General features: G+C 36.3%; 1 protein-coding gene across 1 annotated transcript in view; it reads right to left on the bottom strand.

Annotated features, from left to right (window-relative positions):
- Window positions 1-24,046, bottom strand: part of LOC127442685 (homer protein homolog 3) — a 61,556-nt gene extending 37,510 nt beyond the window's left edge. The window contains exons 1-3 of the mRNA XM_051700884.1: window positions 23,642-24,046; window positions 22,515-22,561; window positions 4,411-4,567 (exon numbers count right to left, since the gene is read on the bottom strand). Coding sequence (XP_051556844.1) covers window positions 4,411-4,567; window positions 22,515-22,537 — 180 coding nt within the window. The 5' untranslated portion in view covers window positions 22,538-22,561; window positions 23,642-24,046. The remainder of the gene's footprint in view (window positions 1-4,410; window positions 4,568-22,514; window positions 22,562-23,641) is intronic.
- Between the last annotated feature and the right edge of the window lie 293 nt (window positions 24,047-24,339).

Genomic DNA, 24,339 nt, shown 5'->3' with positions numbered 1-24,339 from the left:
TACTTTTTCACACAGGCCCAGTTGGTACTGGATAACTTTTTTGCTTCAATAAATAACATTATCATTTAAAAACTGTATTTTGTGTTTACTCATATTGCCTTTGTTTTATGTTAGATTTTGTTTACATTTTTGAAACAATTTAGTATGAGATATACACAAAAACAGAAGAAATCAGGGTGGGGCCAAATACTTTTTCACAGCACTGTAGCTAGATATGGAAGATATTTCATAAATATATGCTCACATAACAAAAATCTAAAATGTACCCCACCGGCTCATCTTACCCCATTTGTCCTACTTGATGTCATCTATGACCTGCCGTCTTTCCGCCTTAGTGATCGACACTTCCGTCAGTGTCTCTGGTTGGCTGAGCAGGTCAGACATGTTTGATTGGTTTCATCAACATTATTGATCACTCCGACAGCCACAAGATGCAAGTTCTGTTCCTCCAAACAGAGTTTTTCTTCAATAAAAACCGGCTTTAAACTGTCTCCTCTTGATTCGAACTACAATGCTTGTCTAAATGCTGCTAAAAAAAAAAGAAAGGTTTTGATGTTTCACCTCTCTATATTGTATCATTATTCACCACCAACAATCGATATACAGTTTTAATCTTGTCAACGAAATTACTTTGTGTTCATTGACGAAAGGTTTTTTTGACTTTGTCAATGATAAAGACGAGACAAAAACGATGCATCATGACAATAATGATCAAAATGTTTTAATTAAAACATATTGTTGACATAAATATGGCGAGAAAAAAATAACAGCATTAACACGTGTTTATTTAAAAAAAATAAAAATATAGAAATTGATTAAAAAAAGAAAATTCAGTCATAGTATGTTGTGGATTTGCCCTCTTAAGTTGCGTGAGATGAACTTTACTAACAGGTTAATCACTCAAACACATCCTATATATGTGACAATATTCAGCTATATACATAACATAAACGTAATATTACAACTTACATCTGCACAGACAATGAAAAGAACTGGTGAACTTGAACTAACTTATGCTCTAGTCAGAATGCGTAACTTGCGTTGTGAATACGACATTTCCATAAACGGGCTTAACATAACGCAATATCCTAAACTGTCTAAACGTGAGGAATTCACAACACAGTAACTTCTAAAAAGTAGCTCATACATCAGCATATTCATTCGTTATTATTATAGGAACTCAGGTTTGCAGGACACCAAACGGAATTGCAAAAATAAACGTTGTTTTCTATACAGATTTCTGAATACGCCCCCCTTCCGGTGCTGGATGCTGATTGGTCAACAGCCGTGTTTTATTCATGATAAATCACAGCTCTGACATCTTCACGGAACTGTTATTTGTATCATTCCGCAGCACACACAGCTGAAAGTTACTCTTGTTGCCAAGCAACATTCTGTTAACTGTTTACTTTCAGGGACTATATTTTCTGGCGGAAGGATGGCATTTAATGATTTTACTTACAAAATGTACAATTTTAATGAAAACCGGTGTCCTTAATATTTTTATAATGTGCTGACCATTTTATAAAAGCAATAAGGCACTCGTGGCTGTGCCATATTGTGAATATAGTCTTACAATGCCCTTCAGCCATGACTATATTAACAATATAGCACGGCCTCTCATGCCTTATTGCTTAATTGATACATGTTTAAATAATGGTAAGTTGTTTATACATTTTTTAAATAATTGAATATTTGGTTACAGTTCGATACATGTTTTTGTCATTTTGCACATTATCGTCAATTAATTCTTTTATTTTTGTCAACTAAAATTATATGGCACTTTAGTTTGAATAAAACTGAGCAAAACTAATAAATATTACATGATGAAAAATGTACTAAATTTTAAAAAGGCATTTCCGTCAAAATACTAAAATGAATGACTTTGTGGAAAATAACACTCTTGATATTTAAGTTACATTTTTCATATTCATATTTTTTTGGGGGGGGAAAGCATTTGTGTGTAGACAAAAAAGTACCTTGACTTCAGGTTAAAAAAAAATAAAATTAAAAAAATTAAAAAAAAAACAAATACAAAAAAATTATTATTTCTTTTTGAAAAAATTGCAAACTCTTAATGAGCTAAGTCTGTAACTTCCCATGAAAATGAACGAGAATCGAGTGAGTAATAGATCGCAATAATACACGAATCACAATATTTAAAATAAAGATAAATTAAAAATAAAGATATAATATCGTAACACCAGGTCTAGTGCTTAAAGATTCATTCAGTCCGAATCTCTCCGATATCAGGTGTCTGACTGCTAGTAACCTTCACTTCCGTGTAAATCCTCGAGTGGTGTATTCTGTTTCAGCTATAATCACATCTAGTCCATAATCACAATCTAAAAGGTTGTAGCTTGCACTGCTGGGGTTTGATTATTCCAGCAGTCTGATGGATTTCCTGACATGTTGCGTCTGTGTGCTACTACTAAACTGCTTGAACAACTTCTGTAGAATGCAGTACACACGGTGTACAGTATACAAATTTTCTGTATGCTTGCATTTTAAAAATAGCATGTGAAAATACACTATTTGCAATGAAAAACACTTCAAATAGACTACAGTGTTGTCACATGACCTCATCACATCACATGTTTCACTAAGCGAGTGGCGTCCAGATAACATCCCGGAAATATTTAATATCGTAATATGGTTATTGGGGTTGGGAACCAAGAACCGGTTCCATTTTTCATCGTGGATTTTCTCCCCTTTTTCTCCCAATCTGGAATGCCCAATTCCCAATGTGCTTTTTAAGTCCTTGTGGTGGCGTAGTGACTCGCCTCACACCGGGTGGCGGAGGATGAATCTCAGTTGCCTCCGCATCTGAGACCGTCAACCCGTGCATCTTATCACGTGGCTTGTTGAGCACGTTGCCACGGAGACATAGCACGTGTGGAGGCTTCACGCCATCCACCGCGGCAACCACACTCAACTCACCACACACCCCACTGAGAACGAACCACATTATAGCGACCACGAGGAGGTTACCCCATGTGACTCCACCCTCCCTAGCAACCGGGCCAACTTGGTTGCTTAGGAGACCCGGCTGGAGTCACTCAGCACGCCCTGGATTCGAACTAGCGAACTCCAGGGGTGGTAGCCAGCGTCTTTACCACAGAGCAACCCAGGCCCCCAAGAACGGGTTCTTGATCGGAACCAGTTCCATTTTTTTATAAATACTGGAACTGTATGATTTTCATTCTGTACGAGGTTCATTCAAAATGCTGTAAATAGAAGGTCAGGTTGAGTATTCCATACAAAATCATATTGCATTCAATACACTTTCTGCATACTTAATCTGACCAATACTGATGAATATAAACAATAAAATGCTACAATGTTATCACTGGTTAATTCTGATATGGTTACAGATATATCATGCATCAGCACATGAAACCATTTGCCATAAACTTCTTCATATTAGCCTGAAACTGTATGAAACACAGATTTACAGATGTAGGGCTCTATTTTCGTGAAAGCGAAAAGCGCAGCGCTACGCGCTACGACCGTGCGCAACGTCTTATCCAATTTTCGTGAGAGCACTAATTCTAAGTGCAAATTTCGTGCCAGGGCAAAGCGCAAGTGGGCATGGGTGGGAGTGGGTTTATTGTATGTAAATGAAGTGGCGCAAAGCGCAATTTGCAATTTTCCTAAGAATTTGGTTGTTGCGCCAAGATGTTTCAATACCACCTCTTAACTCGGCGCAAAGTCCAAATTCAGTTCCTGCATTTGCAGTTTGGAGATTCCACCAGCAGGTCGTAATAAAGTTCATGTCCAAATTTTGAAATATTTTTGGTTTATTTATTTTTTTGTGTTTCAATACATGAATGTAATTTTTTTTTATCAAAATCAAACGGTAGAAGTGACGTGCGTGCCGATCCAATCACTGTTAATACTAGCCATGATTTGTGTCAGTAGATGAAAATTTTAATAATACTTACATTCTTTGTAATTTAACGGAGCCTACATTCATGTGAACCACATTTTCAGTGCATATAAAAGGAGCGTGTCCCATTTAACAAGGATGCAGTTAATGCGCAAAATAATATAAATCCATATTTCTATTCTTCTAACTAATTGCATACAGTCTATTTACACTACCAACTTCTTATGTGCTGTCTTTGTTTATACAGCTGATGCTGGACAGGGAATGGACTGTATAATAGGACGGAGACAGGACCGGAGAAGAACCTCCCTTGACCCGATTAGTGCCTTGCGTGTGCAATTTCGCCAACCCCACTTGCGCTTGCTTGCACGAAAATAGCAAAACCTCATGGCCATGCCCATTGACTTTGCACTTCTGACTTAAGGCATTGTGTTGCGCTTATCGCGTGCACTCTTAAAATAGGGCCCTTAGAAACATGCATAGACCCTCCACTCTCTTCGCTAAAATACAGAAAGGCTCACCTTGGTCCCTCCCACACTGATGATGCGGTAGGCGTGTCTGTTTGCATCATAGAAGAAAGAGACTGTGACCGCATGCTTGCTGGCAGGGATCCAGTTGCGTTTGGTGGCGGGATCGATTTGAAACACATGAGCTCTTGTGCTGAAGAAGGGCTGCTCCCTAACACAACAAAGAACATTGAAACATGAGAAACAAAATGCATACACAAAAATAAGCGATAAAAAAAAAAAAAACTACTGAAAGATCCAAACGCAGCAACAAAATAATATGCACAGGTGTTCTTCTGATATATACTGAGCGAACTCAAACATCCTTGCTTTTACAAAGCCGATATTGTAAATATATAAACATACTATATAATAAAAATATATATTCTTTAATAAACATTTATATTAACATTTAACGATTAACAACTTTAACCTTGTGCAACTCTGCGTACATAATTTAAATTCATTTAAACCAACTGATCTCAGTTCAGAAGACTTTGTGCTGTCAGTAAAGGGTTAAACTTTTGACGGAGTCATGTGACAAAACAACATGGCGCTGACCACAGCGGAGTTTGTCTTTGGGAGAAATGGCAACAAAACTACATCTGGTAAGTTTTTACATTGAAACCTGTTTGAGTCGAAAGATTAGAGTCTCTAGTTTCATCCGATATGCCATTTATTAAATCTGAGTGATTTATTGCGAAACACAACGCTGATAAACACAATGTACACTAATGTGTACTTAAGCACATTTTTTCCTTAGAAATCTTATATTAACTGTGTACTATCATATTGAGAATAAATGGATTCATCCATCCACAGCTGAAAAATTTTGCTTTCAGAGACTTTAACTGTAACAGTTAAAGGACGGGCAAGGAGGAGGCGGGAACCCGCTGAACAGTAAACAAAAAGTTTAATAAGATACTCAACATAAAACAAACATAAACAAACACAGACACACATGCAACGTGGCCACGTGCGTCACTCTCTCTCTCGAACTCCGGCTCCCCTTTATCACGCTCTCCCGCTGATCAGCTGATTCAGCACTGGCCGTGCACCATAACGGCTCGGCCACGCCCTCCTCCTCGTCACAGTCATCATTGTGCGGTTTAATGAAAACGTGATTGCAGATTTTGCTTTATAATTTATATAATTTATTATAATTATATTGCAAATAATTTATTCTCTATGCATTCCATTTATACTTTACAATTGACAGTAACATACAAATATAATAAATCATAAATGTTTTTAATTAGAATAAAAAACATGTGTGAAGTGTCAGATGTTGTCCCTCAATTTTGCAACAGTAGAGATCACTAATAAGAATGCACATTTGTATTCTGTAACGTATAAGCACTTTGTGCATTGTTACAAAAAGTTACATTTTTTGTTTTAAAATAAATATGAGTGTAAAACATTTGGCATGTCCCACTCATACCTGTAAGAGGTATACTGGGATTGAACTGCAACAAAATTGAACACAAAGTGCTTATATTATGAAAATAGATTTAGTTTAACATGTGAATATACATTTTTTTGTTGTTGTTGATGTTTTCTCCCCTTTTTCTCCCCAATTTGGACTGCCCAATTCCCAATGCGCTCTATGTCCTCATGGTGGCGTAGTGACTCGCCTCAATCTGGGAGGAGGACGACGAATCTCAGTTCCGTGCATCTTATCGGAATGTTACCGCGGAGACGTAGCGTGTGTGGAGGCTTCATGCTATTCTCCGCAGCATCCACGCACAACTCACCACACGCCCCACCGAGAGCAACAACCACATTATAGCGACCACGAGGAGGTTACCCCATGTGACTCTACCCTCCCTAGCAACCCGGCCAATTTGGTTGCTTAGGAGACCTGGCTGGAGTCACTCAGCACGCCCTGGATTCAAACTCACGGCATGGTATGAATGCAATAGAAATCTTATTAATTTTCATAAATTTAGCTTAATTTCTTGCCGATTTGAAAAACTTGCAGATTAGATTGCTTTTAAAATACATTTTGAAAAATGTAATCTTATTAATATTTCCAAATGTGTCCGTATAAAATGTTTTATTTATGGCAATCAAACTAAAGCTAAAATTAATTACCAGAAAAAAAGGCATCCTGAACCTGAACTGTCTTGGCCCATGAAATCTCAATTGTTTTGGGACGTCTGGTCACGCTATGTACTGGACACTTGATAATAACATGAGTTGAATAGACTGCAAATTAGATGCCACATGAGACTGAACCATTATGTGCCATCAAGACATAACATGTCAAAACCGAGACTGATTTCTCTGTCAAGTAAATCTGATAGCTAAGATTTTAGCATGAAACTGCATGTGATGAGCGCGTAATAGTTCAAAGCCATTAGACCCCCGACAGCTTCATCTTTACCCTTTATTTACACTACATACCTAAGATGCTTGCATTGCAAAGCCATTCAAATAATAGTTATTGATATAAAATTAATCAACATCAGGAATAAAGCAATGATTTTAAAGGTATAATTATATTCCCAAAAATGAAAATTCTGACATCATTTACTGACCCTCGTGTTGTTCCAAATCCATTTTATTTTATTTAACTTTAACACACTTTATATTTGGCCATTAAGTTTCCAAGTTAATCCTCTGATCGAAAACAAAAAATAAATCAAATACATAAATCTCGTGATGTATATTTTCAAAAGGCTGATATGAGAGCGAGATACAGTATCATTTTGTAGCTCTATTGCCCTGCTCTAATTAATAGTGACATGAACATTGTCTAAAAGCACTTTTTCCATGAACTACCGAGTCATTTTTTTATTTTCTTCCACTCCAGCATATTACTTGTTACAATAAAGGCAATATGAGTCATGTATGAATGGATTATTGTAATTTTTCTGCGGTCTGAATGAAAGGCAGATTACTTATGTAACACATGCTGAGACTCGTTCCATTCAGCGTTCTGCTAATAAACCCGTTAGAGATTTTAAACCACCAGATCACACAAAGACCTGCACACGTCGCCAAGCCTTTTAGTGGAAAACAGTGATGATTTCACATAATAAGTGCAAAATGACAACAAATATTTCACAAAGTTCATTAAAAAATTAAAATGAGCATGTTAAAGTCTAATAAGAGACAATGATTTGGCTAATATTTGACTATTTTGAAATTATGCATGTTTGTCAATCAATCAAGAGCATTATTTCAACATATAATGTGCATTTTCGGTTTTAAAGTATTTTTGAGTGAATGTTGTGTCAAATAAAAGTGTACGTCTCATTTAGAGGACGACCTCTTGGTTATCGGCGATAGTTTTTTTTCCCGTGACGAAGCTGGTTTCAGAGTACAAATGCAGCCTTTGGAGGTAAACTAGAAACAATCCCTGACACCTCATGAGGATTTACTGTGTCTAATACAGTATGTCATCACTGACAATATTCATCCATATTTTTACCGTCACTTCAATGCATATTTAGCTATTTTGATTACATGTCTTCATGTGACCATTAATTTGGTAAATTGTAACGAAGTCAAGTCTCTGTCACCGTCACTGTTTATGAACTAAAGCACTATTATTAAATGTAGGACGGTATTAAAAAAAGACACATTGAACATTTATATATCCAACCTTTATTAATTGCTTAATTCATGTTTATTTTTACGGACAGTGTCCCTAGAGAAAATAAGAAAAGTCTATTTTATATAATTGTAAATGAGATGGCTGGTGGACTTATCTGTGTGGGCGCCTTGTGCCGCCCCCACCGCTGCTGCACATACAGTATTTTTTAGCATGTATCGTTTTGTTTCCCTTATATGTTTGTGTGAGCTGTGAACAATCATATTTCAAATGTCGGGCTTCTTTACAGTTTAAAGTCCAGCATTACGCACCAAATCTTTCTGCTTTCTGGTTATTATTGCGATTTTGGTTGCACGTTACGTATGTGCCCATCACAGTAAGGAAAGACGAAGACATTTTTTTTTATATCTCATGAGGAATCTAATTTTCCTTGATGTTTTAAGAACAGTTTGATGCACTATGTAAACACAGAGTAACTTTCAAAACTCAAAACGTCCTCCCCAGTCTTAATAAAGCATTTATTGTAACCAAGCCACAAAAATTACTTCCGCAACTTTTTGACATCAGACGAATCAAATGAATATATCAATACTACGGATGCATCGATGTGTCCGCTGCTGATATTTATCGGCCAAGTATTGACCAAATTAAAACCATCAGCATATCGGTTACAAGCATGAAAACGCTGATTTGAAAAAAATTTGTAATTAATTAGTAACACATGTTTTAAAAACTCTGTGAATTCAAATGCACAATCCAGAAATAATAATAGACACAATATGTAGAAGAGTGAAAACACAACATGGCCTTGTGCGATTACTACATTTTAAAAGCCTGCATTTTAAAATATAGTCTACTGTACATTCAGTGCTTCATTCAGTGCTGTGTGAGCAAGCGGCGCCCTCTAGCGGTCTCGAAGGCATTATCCATTATACCACAATAATACAGAATTTAAAAGGGGGTTTTGTTCCTTTGGTTAAAACTTTTTATTTTTCCATGATGTGGTTGACATTTCTGTGGAATTGCCCAACATGTGCATAGTATGACTTTGTAATGTTCTGTTTTATTCAACTGCAAAAAGAACAAAATAAGCTTGTTTTTCCATATCAATCATCTAGCTAGCATATTTAGTTATTGTTTGTATCTTTTTTCATCTTCTATTTATCTTTCATTGTGGCTCTCTTTAAAATTTTGCCATTTCTTGTTAAAACAGTTAAAAGCTTTTATACCTCTTTGTACATTTTTAAAGCATAATTCCAAAGTAAAATCTAAAGACAAATTAAGGTAAGTGGCAACAAAAATTCGGCCTATAGGGTTTTTTGTTAAAATTGGTATTGGCCAAACATTTTAATATCGGTGCATCCCTAATCAAAACAAATGTCCAAGTTTATTTATACAATATCCCTGATCGTTTCGGTCTCATCTAAACAGTTTGAGTGGCACATTTCAGCACAGATTGATTTTCAAATCTGTTACAATACAATACAGACTTTAGAAAAAAAATCCTATTTTGGAAAACAGTGTTAATCTTGTCAACAAAATTGCTGATGAAAATGTTTTTCGATGAAAGTTTTTATTTTTTGTCAACGATAATGAAGACGAGATGAACAAAACGCATAATGACAATAATCGACGACTTTTATAAGAACATAATTTCTTTTTAAAGAAAAATTTATAAGAAATTGAAACGTGTTTAATACCTCACTCAAACAATGTATCTTATATATGACATATGCGACATGGGGTAGTTTCTTGTTTCAAAGGGGGTGTGACCGAAACATTCTGAGAACCACTATGCTGTTCAGGAGCTCAGGTTTTCTGGACAGTTTTCTTATGTTTTTTTATGTTGATAAATCATGTTTGACACGTTTAAATAATTTAATGTTTATCCTCCTGAGACCAGAGTGTGACTGCTGTGTGCATTCTCCATTTCCCTTTTTGATTTGTAACTAGTAGCACCTAATAAACATGCAAAAAATATAATATAGCAAATATTTTTCCTGAAAATTAATGTCCACATATGTGGACAGTGGGACTAAGTTGTGAAATTTTTAATAATATCAAGATATAGAAAGTCCGATTTTTTTAAAATCAAATTGTTTATGTTTCCAGGAGTGTTGGTTATTCATGTTTTTAGACGTTACAGACATTACAGTTAGAAATTATCATAATTAATTCTGATTTAAAGTAATGTCCAGCATCATCCAATCACTGTCAACCATGTTAAAATAAAATGATACATTATAAATTCTGAATCTATGTACTGATTATCATTGTCACATGTCTGTCAATCATGCTGAGTGATCCAAACATCATCTGCAGCCTGAAACTGAGCTTTTGATCAGATTTTAGGAGTGAATGCACTTAACTGCATAGAGAGCTATAGGATGCTCCCTTGCTCCCTATTTAGTGAATGACTTAACCTCCAGTGTGCTGTCTGTCTGCACTGGTCTCAGAACAGTTTGAAATGCACCTTATTTTCATCCTAACTCCATATAAAGCCTCTGAAAGCAAAATTGTCTAGCTTTTGGATGAATCCATTAATTCTCAATATGATAATACACAGTAAATATAAGATTTCTAAGGAAAAGATGCGCTAAAGTACACAAGTGTACATTGTGTTTAGCAGTGTGGCATTTCGTGATAAATGGCTCAAATTTTAAAAATGGCATATCAGATGAAACTAGAGACTCTAATCTTTTGACTCAAACAGGTTTCAATGTAAAAACTTAATTAGGTTTCTTACCACATGTAGTTTTGTTGGCGTTTCTCCCAAAGACAAACTCCGCTGTGGTCAGCGCCATGTTGTTTTGTCACATGACGCCGTCAAAAGTTTAACCCTTTACTGACAGCACAAAGTCTCCTGAACTGAGATCAGTCAGATTAAATGAATTTAAATTATTCGTTGCATATAGCAAAGCCAAAATACAACATCCACACATGTACGCGAGGTCGCACTAGGTTATACAGTACTTTATACTGTAATTTATTTTTTAAAGTTGAAATATTTGGTTAAGGTTTGGTCATTTACAGTTTGTAAAGTTCTGACATTTTGCACATTACTGTCAACTAATATTTCATATTAAAATGATGAAAATACAAGACAATACTGACTAATTTTAAAAGACATTTTCGCCAAAAGACAAAATTTATGACTAAATGAAAAAAAAAACGTGTACAAATTAACACTTACACTAATTAACACTAAGCATTAAATTGCAGCTTGTGAGTAAGTGCAGCAAAGCACTGTACTGAAACTGTCATTTCTCATGTGAATAAACCGTTTACATAGAAGCCTCAAAGACACAGCAGGAAATAAACAGCGCATTTAATTCTAAAGATCAAACAGAGAGTGTAAAATGGTCATACGAAATGAAATGATGACTGTTCTTAATGCAAAAAAAACCTTGACCTAGTTTAGACAATAATTCTCCTTCTCATGTTTGTCTAATTTTTCCACATGTTTCCTGATCTCTCAACGCTCAACACACATGGGCACGATTAGGACAGCAGGTTTGCTGGGATCGTTTTCCTCCTCAGCGCCGTAAGGACGCCACCTCGCCACAGAACTGCAGTGCTTCTTATAGCTGCCCTGAATTCACAGAATTCCATGGGGTGACTCTCCGGGCCTCACACATGATATTTCTCCAGCTAATGGGCCCTCACTCGGGCCCCTGTGATGTGCGCCAGCTGCTGTCAATTATGTTTAATTTTTCAATCACTCTGAAGTGATGACCAGTAACGAGCTGGGAGTCTGTAAACTATTCCAATGTGAGAAACTGACTAGTGTTTATGACCTTTAGTGAGTAACTAACTGCACTGAACATTGGATACTAGAGCTGGGTACTGATACAGATTTCCCAATTTGATTCACAAGCTCTCAGTTCGATTCCGATTCATATGGGTTTATTTTAGTTATAATATTCATTTTGCTTACATATGAAAGAACTCCTCCCCCAACTAATAACGTTAATTATACAGGGGACTTTCTAACTAGGTACATTATGAAAATATTAATTTAGCTAATTTTATAACTAGTTTTTCTTAATTTATGAAAAACTAGTATAGCTATGAAATAATCATAAAAAATATAATGAATGGAAGTTAAAAAAACAACAACAACAAAAAAAACACTTTTTCTCCCCAATTTGGAATGCCCAATTCCCAATGCGCTCTAAGTTCTCGTGGTGGTGTAGTGACTCACCTCAATCCGGGTGGCGGAGGACGAAACTCAGTTGCCTCCGTGTCCGAGACCGTCAATCCGAGCATCTTATCACGCGGCTTGTTGAGCGTGTTACCGCGGAGACGTAGCGCGTGTGGAGGCTTCACGCTATTCTCCGCGGCATCCACGCACAACTCACCACGTGCCCCACCAAGAGTGAGAACCACATTATAGCGACCACGAGGAAGTTACTCCATGTGACTCTACCCTCCCTAGCAACCGGGCCAATTTGGTTGCTTAGGAGACCTGGCTGGAGTCACTCAGCATGCCCTGGATTCAAACTCACGACTCCAGGGGTGGTAGTCAGCGTCAATACTCACTAAGATACCCAGGCCCCCATAAAAAAACACTCATACATACATAGGGTCTATAATGACCCTATATACTTTTGGTACTTAAACATAAAAAAAAATAATAATAATAATAAAAAAATCTCTTAAGACCCGAGGTATGCATTTAAGTGTTAAAAGAGACATTATTCAATGACAAATGGATTGTGTGGATCTCCTCTTTGGACACACATTACACGGAACGAGTCAAAGTGAAAGGATCTCGCTGCTGAACCTCTTTTGCATTATATTACTCAATCACTGATGAGTAAAATCTGAACATTTACTAGTCAGTGTAATAACAGACATTTTTAGTCACACAGCGCAAAATTTGGTGATTTATTCATTGTAGATGGTTGCACATAGAGTGAAAGTTCGATCTTGTGATTTAAGAACCAGTATCGAGAGGATTGCAAAGTTGTGTAAAATCGATATTTTGTATTCAGTCCTAGTGGATACTATTTCATTTTGTGTTATATCGGAGGCTACTGCACTCTGAAGTCTCATCTGCAATTTCCGCTTCTTCAAATGTGTTGTGCACAAAACAAACACTATTTTAAAAGTCAACATGAAATCAAATGTAAACTGACCCTGTTTACTTTCTTAATGCACACTTCTGATATTTTTGGAGCACATATTAATCAGTGAACATCATTCTAAAGAAAGAAATGCTTGTCTTTGTAATCTTTGATCAGAATTTTAAACTTGTTCAGCCTCAGGCTTTTAGTTTACCCAAAAATGAAAATTCATTATTTCATCATTTACTCGATCTCATGTTACAGCTCATGCAGCTCAGTTCCACTGTCTGAAATGGGTTTGGAATCACACAGAGGTCAGGAAATCACAGAATTTAAAGGAATATTCCAGGTTCAATACAAGTTAAACCCAATCGACAGAATATGTGGCATAATGTTGATTACCACATAAATTAATTTAGTCTGGAGGATTCGGTGTTCAGAGCGTCAAGCGCCCCCTGCAGGAGTAAAACTTACAAGACAGTTAGTGGTTGATAACGTGCATTTTCGGTCTATTGGTCTGTTACCCACACAAAACTGTTGCACGAATTTAGAGAACACGAAATATACCACGAGTCATATGTGGAGTCAGTGAAGACGTTAAAAGCGTTGTTTTCAGTTGTTTTTCTTGGTGAGGAAAGCAGAAATTTCAGAGCATTTCAGATGAGCAGGTAAGAACTGTACATTTTCTGAAAGGATTAATGCTTTTTCTGTCTGAAATTATACAGTGTATAAATATTTAAGAGTATGCAATAACTCTTGTGTGTGTGGGGGGTTGTTGGAGGGGTCGAGGAGGCCGATTGCACCACCTTTAGTGAGCCGCTGACGCCCCCCTTTACATGGCGCCCCTATCATATATGGTTTTTGCGCCTCTGCTTCTGGCACTTTTATATTAATTTAACAATGCATTTGGTATCAGTTCTCTAAAGTCCTATGAAGAACAAATAGTGAGTAAAATATTGCAATATATCAGTTTTGAATCGCAATACACCAAAAATAAAGAATCACAATAATATAGTTTCGTGACCTAGATATCGATATAATTTCGTATCGCCAATTAACTTGCGATTCCCACCCCTACTTGTAAGGCGATAACGTTTGCATTACAAAACCAACTCCATTTACAAGCTTGTTCAGGTGTTGCGCTGTAGCTCAACTGATAGAGCGTTGCACTTGTGAAGTACAGGACGGGGGTATGAGTCCTGAAGAGCACGCGAGTCGAAACGTGAGCCGAAAGTGTCATAGAAGCACCACAAAAAGACACAATTGTGTTTTTCATCTCATATTTGCTTTTTATGACACCAGCGGTTAGGTTTAGGTTTAAGGTTAAGGTTGGGAGGTCAGTTTTGTTGATTTAAAACTTGAGAGAGCATTAACCTTAAACATTTAACTCGCTTTTAGCGCCACACAGTGGACATTACAGAAGTTCAATGGGATGTGAATGCCTTTTCATGTTGACTTTAAAAGTCACAGAGCTGACTGGAAAATGAGTTGTGTGTTAACCAAAGGCAACTGTGGTGTCTGTACTCATAAACACAAGTTTAAAGAGACCATTAGTTGTTAACCGTTATATTCTACATCAGAGTGTGTGTGTTAAACAGATAATTGAACCCTTGAGCAGTACATTTGCATTTTAGCTCTAATTGCCTTATTTCTAGATTTGTTTATGTAATGAGGCAATTACAAGACATTGTTACTGAGAAATTAACCTCAAGGTGCATCTTTATTGTAGATGTAGGATTTGAAGAGGGCCATTAGAGTTAAATCAACATGCAGTGTGAGAAATGCTGCAATCTTTTCCTGTGCACTGCAGATAACATTTTACATTTGGAAAATAAAGGACAAATAAAACTAGATTTTTATATTTTTCTAAAAAGAAAAAAAATGTGTGCATGAGTAATATGCGCCCCTGCAAAACTCACCGTCATGAATGCTTTGTGGTTAAGTGATTGCCAGGCCGTTGCAAGGGTGTTTTGGGTGGTTGCTTATTCGCCTAAGTCTGATATTCTGGTCTGCATGTATGACTCGGGACCATGGTCAGAAATTAAGGCTGGCTCATGGCAAAAATGCTACCAAAAATGACCAAAATACCCCCAAAATTTTAAATATGGGGGCTAAAAAATGCCCTCGTAATGAATCCTTCCGTTTCTTATTTGTAACATCTGCTATATAGTCCTAGTTATACGTATTATGGCATTACATTGAGAGTTGATTTAATTCTTTCTCAATCTTGAGTTCTTTTAATTTATTGATTAAAATTGACATATATGACATAAACGAATGAGACACAGTTTATGTTTTAAATCAGGCCTTTTAATGACAAGGACTCCCAAATATGATGATCCTCAAGCAAGGGACCCCCTTCCTAATATGTTAAGACAACTATACATATTGGTATGTGTAAATGTAAATACATGTATTAAAAACCACACAAACTTTTACTTCGTAAGCAGTAAGCGTGATATTTAAGACAACATGTTGTTTGCGAAATTTAGTATAAAGCGTTTTTATTGTAGTAAAGCCAAAATAAATTATTAAAATGTTCTCTAGAAAATACTTATTTTGTATTAAGCTGACTGTGTATCTTTTGTTTTATGTTCTACTGGAGAAATGTGAGATGTAAAGAAAGAATTTCAACTCAATTCAAAATAATTTGTATATAGCGCTTTTTTTTTCCCCAAAATAGCTTTAGAGGGAATATTACTTTATAGTCCCCAGTGGTTAGGAGAAACTATTGCTGTCAATAAAAACAATTATCACAATAAATCTGATGATTTCCAGACTTTAGAAAGCTGAAAGAAACCAAAATAATGTCAAATTTGATAAATGAAAAACTTCTAACAAAAAAAAACATTTTACACTTCGCCAGTTGAAAACCCCTGTTTTAAATGATCGGAAGAAACATGCCCTCATAAAGGAAAAAGGAAAGCCTCTAAAAATCAAATCCAGGTGTAAATATTGCCCCTTTATGACCCTGCTTGGGTCCCTCCTTTAACCTTGCGTACACATGTATTTTGGCTTCACTCTACGCAACGCATAATTTAAAGAGCCCATATTATGCTAATTTACAGGTTCGTAATTTTATTTTGGGGGTCTACTAGAATAGGTTTACATGCTTTAATGTTCAAAAAACACATTATTTTTCTCATACTGTACATTGCTGCTCACCTCTCTTCATACTCTGGCTCAAACGCTCCGATTTACCTCCTGTCTCTTTAAAGCCCCCCCTTTCCAAAAAACCCAGACTGCTCTGATTGGTCAGCTGGCCTAGTCTGTTGTGATTGGTCAGCCGCGTAGAGCGTATCAGAAATGTAATGCCCCTTACCATAATTGAGTTTCCGCTCCCGAGTCTTCCTTAGCAGCTGTAATCACTATTGTAACTATGGCAACAGTGGCGTCGGTTTTTGCCGTATCAGCTCTAGACCGAGTCCGATAATGAAAGTTTGGAAGAACAAGCTGATCGACCCGAACCACCTTCGCAAGCACGATTGAGCAGGACATAGCTTTCTTACAAGTACACTGTTGATTTTTGTGAACCTAACAAAGCTTTAAGTAAAAGACACGTAGTGCATCTAAGTTAGTCATCTTTCGCTGGAATGGGTGTAGCCGAAATTTTTTCGCCCGAGATATGAACGGATAACAGAGGATTACTCCCGGTTGGATATTACTGGTAGAGAGTTAGTGAGCAAGTTAGCCAAGCACTACCGTGGATTGCAGACGTAAAATTACCGTTTGTAAAAATAAATCCATCTCCACACTTGATCACTACTCATGATAGTAAGAACAACAAACAATCTGCATAATTCTACACAGTTTTAGGTAGAATTGGACTCGCAGCTGATTAGCAAATCTATTTCAACACAATAACATTAGCTAGCAGGTTAGCAGAGGCCTACAGCTGTGCACTGGGTGCACACAACTCCACATTTGAACTCTCGGTAGCAGATAAATCCACAAATAATCATGCATACTTACAGGTTGTGATCCTGAAGCGCCAGACTGTCCCACCAAAGTGGGAAAAGCACCATCTTTCAGGAGTAACCGTTTGAAAATCCAGCATTGGTTGTGGTTGTACTGCTACATTATTCAAATACATTTTAACCACTGACACTTCAATTCGTCTACCTTTGGAAGTCCAAACAAAGAGGTTTTGCTTTCGCAGTGAGAAAACAGCGTGTTCTCGACATATCGACAACACTAACCCAACACATCCTGGCAGGCGTAGCCCTTAGGTGGGCATTATGCAAATGTGTTACATAGTGATGTAGAGACTTTACGGAAGAAACTGCTACACAATCCAGCCGTTTTGTGTAGTTCTGAAGCAATGTTGTCTGTGGGAGAGAATAACTCCCTTTTGCGTGGACTTTGTGCTTTGTAACTTTGCAGACCTTTTACATGCACAAAGAGCTATATTACACACTAAAGGAAAGGTAATACATTTATGCATTTGGCAGATGCTTTTATCCAAAGCGACTTACAGTGCACTTATTACAGGGACAATCCCCCCGGAGCAACCTGGAGTTAAGTGCCTTGCTCAAGGACACAATGGTGATGGCTGTGGGGATTGAACCAGCAACCTTCTGCTTACCAGTTATGTGCTTTAGCCCACTACACCACCACCACTCAATATAATATCCCAAAAAGCATAATAGGGCCTCTTTAAATTCATTTAAACTGACTGATCTCAGTTCAGTAGACTCTGTGCTGTCAGTAAAGGGTTAAACGTTTGACGTACGGAGTCATGTGACAAAACAAAATGGCACCGACCACAGCGGAGATTATCTTTGGGAGAAACGCCAACAAAACTACATCTGGTAAGAAACCTCATTAAGTTTTTACTTTGAAACCTGTTTGAGTAAAAAGATTAAGAGTCTCTAGTTTCATCCAATATGCCATTTTTTTTAATTTGAGCGATTTATCACAAAACGCCATGCTGCTAAACACAATGTACACTTATGTGTACAATAGCACATTTTTTCCTTAGAAATCCATATATTCACTGTGCATTATCATATTGACAATCAATGGGTTTATCCAAAAGCTGAAAAATTTTGCTTTCAGAGGCTTTAAATGAAGATAAGACAGTTCTGAGACCAGTGCAGACAGACAGCTCACTGGAAGTTAAGTCATTCACTACATAGGGAGCAAAAGAGCATCCTATAGTTTTTTCAAAGCAGCTAAGTGCATTCACTCCTAAAATCTGACCAAAAGTTCATTTAGAATTAATTTAGCTAATGTCTGTAACGTCTCAACTTTAAACAACACTCCTGGAAACTTAATAAACAATTTGATACTAAACAATATTAGACTTTCTATAGCTTGGTATTATTTAACATTTTACAACTTAGTCCCACTGTCCACATATGTGGACATCAATTTTTAGGAAAACTATTTACTTTAGATATTTTTTGGCAAATGTATTTGGTGCTACTAGTTACAAATCAAAAAGGGAAATGGAAAATGCACACAGCAGTCACGCTCGGTCTCAGGAGGTTAAATTTAAGTCACTTGTATTATTATTCGTCAGGCAAATATCATAAGTTGGATTGCTTAATTAATAGGAAAAGTACACTAAATGTATTGTTGCACTAAGTATAAGCAATAGTATAGTAGGGTGATTCTCATGAAACCTGTCAAGAAAATGTCCTGGTCCTATTTTCTTCCAACAAATAAGAAAATATTTTTCCACATAAAAACGAAGCCTATTTTAGGGCCATTAAGATTTTTTGTACAGTATGAAATACACCGGGGACTCTTATTTTGAACGTTGAGTTTTTTGTATGTTGTACAGTAATGAGAATCAGTGGGTAAAATGTGCTTAAATATCCTGAAAATAATATCACAATGCAAAAAATATTAATGGTCCTAAATTTAGGTTTTATTTTCTTTATGCAAAATATAATTCCATAATGATTTCATGAGAATCACCCGGTGATGCTTGCACAACTAATTAAATCACAGCTCTGTAAAAGCACATTTTAGATGGCAAACCTTGTTTAAACCCCTTAAACTCAATGGAGAGGGGCGCTATATCGCGAAAAATGTTTACGCTTAAAACGTTAAAGTCTCTGTATACATAAGTCAGACATATAAGGTATCATTTGAAAGCTTAGAATCTGACATTTTCAGAGATGCCCATCACTTCTGCATTTATGTTACATAAAATAATAAAATAAGGCCTCAAAGCACTAGTGTTAAAAATCAGCGCCCCCTAGAGGTAATGGGGTAGAAATATTTATATAAAAATAAAAGTCCTTCACAAAGTACATAAATGGACAAGTCATATATCCAGTGAAAGCTCTCAATATCAGAAATTTGACTGTACAGTTTATTTAATTGCCCTAATACCACAGTTCAAAAGACTTTCAAAAGAATCACAAAATGCAATATGATTTCTGTAAGTCATCAAATACAAACATATTTGATTTTTCTCTGAAAAATTAGACCAATTTTTTGCAATTAGTCCACAGTATGTGTGAATGGTGAGCTTTTAAATTTGAGTGTGAATTATTGCTGACGGCAGCCCAAAAATGCACCAGAATATTAGGGGTTAAATCACAGCAAATATCACCAAGAGTTCCAAAACAAGCTATTGAACAGAATCATATAGAATAGTTCATATAAAACTCAACTATTAACATCATTGTGCCCTTTAGCCCAACACTTCCGATTTAACCCACCGCAGGTCTACTGAAGGTCACAACAACACCATTATAATCAGCCTTGAAGAAACCAGTACACTGCAAACTCATTGAGACGTACTGTACACTTGAGACGCCTCAGAACATACATTGTGCAGTCGTCATGGCAACAGAAAAAAGAATGCAGTATTTTTCATAAACAAAATCCCATGACCTTTGCTTGTACCGCAGTCTGTGTGAGATAAACCAGCATTGTTTGGATTGAGAAGTATACGGGAGAGACATATAGTACAAGAAATCTCATCTATGAAAGCAAAGACATCATTAGCATATATCCCACTAAATGGGTCACTCTGTGAAACAGATGGCCATTATCAAAAAGACATCCCTCCTTTTCTTTACAGTGAGGCACTTACAATGGAAGTCAATGGGGCCAATCATAATTTTATAAAAGCACTTATATTAATTCTATGCTAAAACTTGTTTATTATTTGAGCTATAAAGTTGTTTAAATTATCATTTGTATGGTTGTTTTAGGGTATTAGGATTAGAGGTCGACAGATAGTGGATTTTGCCGATACCAATAACTAAGGTGGTGGAAATGGCTGATTACCGATTAACTCTCCGATAGTTTTTTTAAATCACCTTATAGACTGATTTATAAAAAAATAATAAATTGTGTCACGCATACAGGACGCGTGATGCAAATCTCATCATCAGCACAGTGCTCGAGCACTGAACGCGCTCAGCCCGATTTTTCTAACCACGCGTCTTTGAACGCGCAGAATGCACATGGGCCTGGAAGTATTTGCACTAATTAGTGGGTCCACAAGGTGGCAACACTCACATTTGAGTAGTTGCTGTCACAAAGAAACATCAGGAGACGAAGGTAAAAACAACAACAGTGGATGTTGCAAGTCAAGAGTGCGTTTGTGAGAAGGTCAGGAACCACCTGCATTTGTAAAACTGGAGTCTGAAGGACTGTAAAGAAATCTTTATGGGTCTGAACTCCTGAAGAGAAATAGTCTGGTGTCTCATAGCAGTCCTAGCGCGCATGCGCCAACGGCATGAGTATGTGCGCACAGTCAAATGGAGTATACTTTGACAGGCTCACGACTATATGCAGACGCTGAGCGTTTGCGTCAAAATCGAAGTATACCCAGGGCTTTACTACGCCCAAAATAAAATGCAGTTTATTGTTCAACCAAAATCCAAATAACAATCAGAATAAATGAAGATTTGATGCATAACGTGGGACTTCTAACTATAAACAAGCCTGAAACACACCGGGGACTCTTATTTTGAAATGACAGAGACTTGGCTCTGTTACAATGCTCTTTATTTTAGTATAACTAAATTATGTTTTTTATAGCCTATATATTCACCAGATGAAGGGTTTTGTGCGTGTATGTATATATATATATATATATATATATATATATATATATATATATACACACACACACACATACATACACATACTTTACTAGATGAGTTTTAATGAGGAATAAGGTTTATTATTATTCACAAGTATGAAAATATATGTGCTAATGGGGCACGTTTCCAAATAGATGCATTTTTCGTTGCATCATGTCCTCGCTTCAATTTAAATACTTGACTATCTAATCAAAATAACAAAATATGCATTGCAGTGAGGATCAAATATAGATGATTATACTCAATTATACACGAAGGCATACAAAAAAAAACTACCTGCATTGATTTTTGCAGATAACCGATAGTTCCAAAAAGCAACTATCGGCACCGATATATCGGTTTTACCGATAAATCGCTCTTCCTCCAATTAGGGCTTACAGTGTTACGTAGCCATGGAAACGAAGTTTTAAAATTTAATATAACTTTTTATCACAGTAAAATCATGTTTACACACATATTGTTTACGTCTTGTGTTTATACTTTTGAAACAGTGAATATTTTAACATTTGGTCCCATTGACTTCCATTGTAAGTGTCTCACTGGAACACAGATTTTTGCTTTTTTTAAAGAGGAGGAGGAACGGGACTAAATTACTTTTTTGTGGTAATCAACATTATGCTACAAATGCTGCCGACTGAGCTCAACTTGTATTGAACCCGGATTATTCCTTTAAGTAATTTTTGTGCATGTGTGTAGAATAATGCCTATTATTAAAAACTGTTTTACTCCAAAATCAAAAGAGACATAAGAAATAAGATTTTGCATATAGAAAAAGAAGCCTGTTTTAGGGCCATTAAGATATACAGTATTTTACATTCTGATATAATTATAATGTCAGTTATGCACATTTTACCCCCAAAAAAATATGGTCATCATGATGTTCTCATTACCGCAACGTGAGAAAACTATACATTATTTAAATTGTAAAGTATTTATTCATCATAGTGGTGCTTCCCTTAGTACTACATTTAATTTTACTGATTTTAATAAAAAAATACTGTCATGTTAGTAAAAATCATCATTGAAAACAATGTAAAAAACGTCCAGACGTGTTACAGTAATGAGAATTTGGGGGTAAAGTGTGCTGAATATAATGTCAGAGTGCAGAATATCAGAATGGTCCTAAATACAGGCTTCATTTACTTTATGCAAAATATAATTTCAGATCTTTTTATTATTATTATTATTATTGATTTGGGGTTAAATATGACCAGGAAATTTTCTCGACAGGACAAGAATCACCTGTTTATTATATATGACCTGTATAGGATGACCCAAATATGAATAATATCTAAGCCAATAATGGACCTGAATAATTTGAGTCTGATTAAGACACTAAACCTTCATGCCCTCATCTCTCAAACAAAAAGTAATTATTAAACCAAAGACACAGAACCGTGATCTTGAATTACTCACCTCTCTCTGTGCAACGGATACATTCTTACTGGACAGATGAGGGTCTTCTAACATCGGAAAGGAGAGAATGACAGTCAATCAATCATCAATAATTCCATACAATCAGATTATGTTTTGAGGAGGAAGTCAGTAGAATCAATCATTCGGTTCAGGTGACAAATAATCAGAGCATTTTACTAAGTGAATACAATAAACACTCATTATTAATTACCAAACAAAAAGGTTCATAAGCAACCCAACTCTTGAACGTGTTAAATGAGCATGTTAAAATGTGTTTGTGAAAGAAAGATCTAGAAATGACCTCATTAAACTTAGGCATCTATAATTACATGATCTAATTATGTTAGTATATCATAATAAGATAAATTAATCTATCAGAAGTAAATTATTATACTATCATAACCTTCTTTATATATATATATATATACACACACACATTAACTTTTTTTTACAACATCAAGACTTAAGGTATATTTTAAAATATGTACAAAGAAAATATATATATATATAATAATTATTATTATTTTTATTTTTTTTTGCAGTTCACTTGAAATAGTCCTGTGGTATGACAGAAGCATTTTAGAAAAGCACAAATGTTCCATGCATTTCATTGTGAGTACAGGAAAAGTCATTTATCATTCTGCATATATTTTTCCATGACTAAAAATGAGCATTAAATTCATCCAACTAGTATGTGATGACATTGATGTAATCATTTGCATCATATTTATATATTTAAAAAAAAAAAATAATAAAAAAAAAAAACCCTATCTGAAAGTGTCCAACTTTTCCTGTACTCACCCTACAATAATTATAATAAAAATATAAAAAATTGGTTTTAATAGATTGAGATGCTGTATAGCATAATCAACTACCCATATATACAATAATGACAGCCTTAGTTCCTCAAATTGGATTGTTTAGAAACATGAGTATATATTTGGTTCAAGTTTTTAAATAGCTTTCAGATTATTCTAACCCAAAACAGCTTCAATAGCAGTAACTTTGTGTCTTTTATCCTGTGTGGGCTTCCAGAAGTTCTTCTGTCATGTTGTCATATGTTTTAGAGGTTTTCTCAGTTGAAGTCACTCTAAAGTGAGCAATAATGTCAAACTAACCACACTTACCCCATATCGTTGTAAACACTCAGGCAGTCAAACTCTCTGTCCTGTTATGGCGCAACAGTACGAGCAATAATCCGTGTCTCTTGGCTCCCTATCTAGTGAACATGACTTATATGTGCATGGCAGCAACCGAATGCAACAGCACGAGCCCCGCAGAAACTGGATTGTGATGACCACGCGCCAGTTATTTCCGCTTTTCCCCGTTATTTCGCTTTCTTTAGTTACACTTCAGTGACCTCCCGCAGGCTGCGACACTCCTCGCTCTGATGTTTCCCGCCGCTGCTTTGATGACGCGCCAAGATTGTTACTTTGTAACCAGTTTTGCTTTGATGTCCCGAGCACGCACCGCTGCTCTGTGTGTGTCGCGAGCGCTGCCGCACCGCGCTCTCTAGCGGACACAAACACAACTATTTCATGATCAGTGCAGTCTACACGCATTGCTCCAAAAAGGGGCGTGAGCCTTATACCTAACCCTTTCCCTAACCTTAACCGTGAGTGGAAGTGGCACCCCCTTTGGGATAACCACGCCCCCTTCTGGAGTAACTCCGCCCTCTTTGTGAGATCCCGCCCCCATTTGGAGGTCTCTGGCCTGCAGCTGTACTTACTAGTCGACCTGTTGGCCATAAATACATACAGGTGCATCTCAATAAATTAGAATGTCGTGGAAAAGTTCATTTATTTCAGTAATTCAACTCAAATTG

This window comes from Myxocyprinus asiaticus, chromosome 6 (assembly GCF_019703515.2).
Source record: "Myxocyprinus asiaticus isolate MX2 ecotype Aquarium Trade chromosome 6, UBuf_Myxa_2, whole genome shotgun sequence".
In the NCBI taxonomy this organism is placed as follows: domain Eukaryota; kingdom Metazoa; phylum Chordata; class Actinopteri; order Cypriniformes; family Catostomidae; genus Myxocyprinus; species Myxocyprinus asiaticus.
The sequence above is the reverse complement of the archived record's forward strand: the minus strand, read 5'-3'. Positions and strand labels throughout refer to the sequence as shown.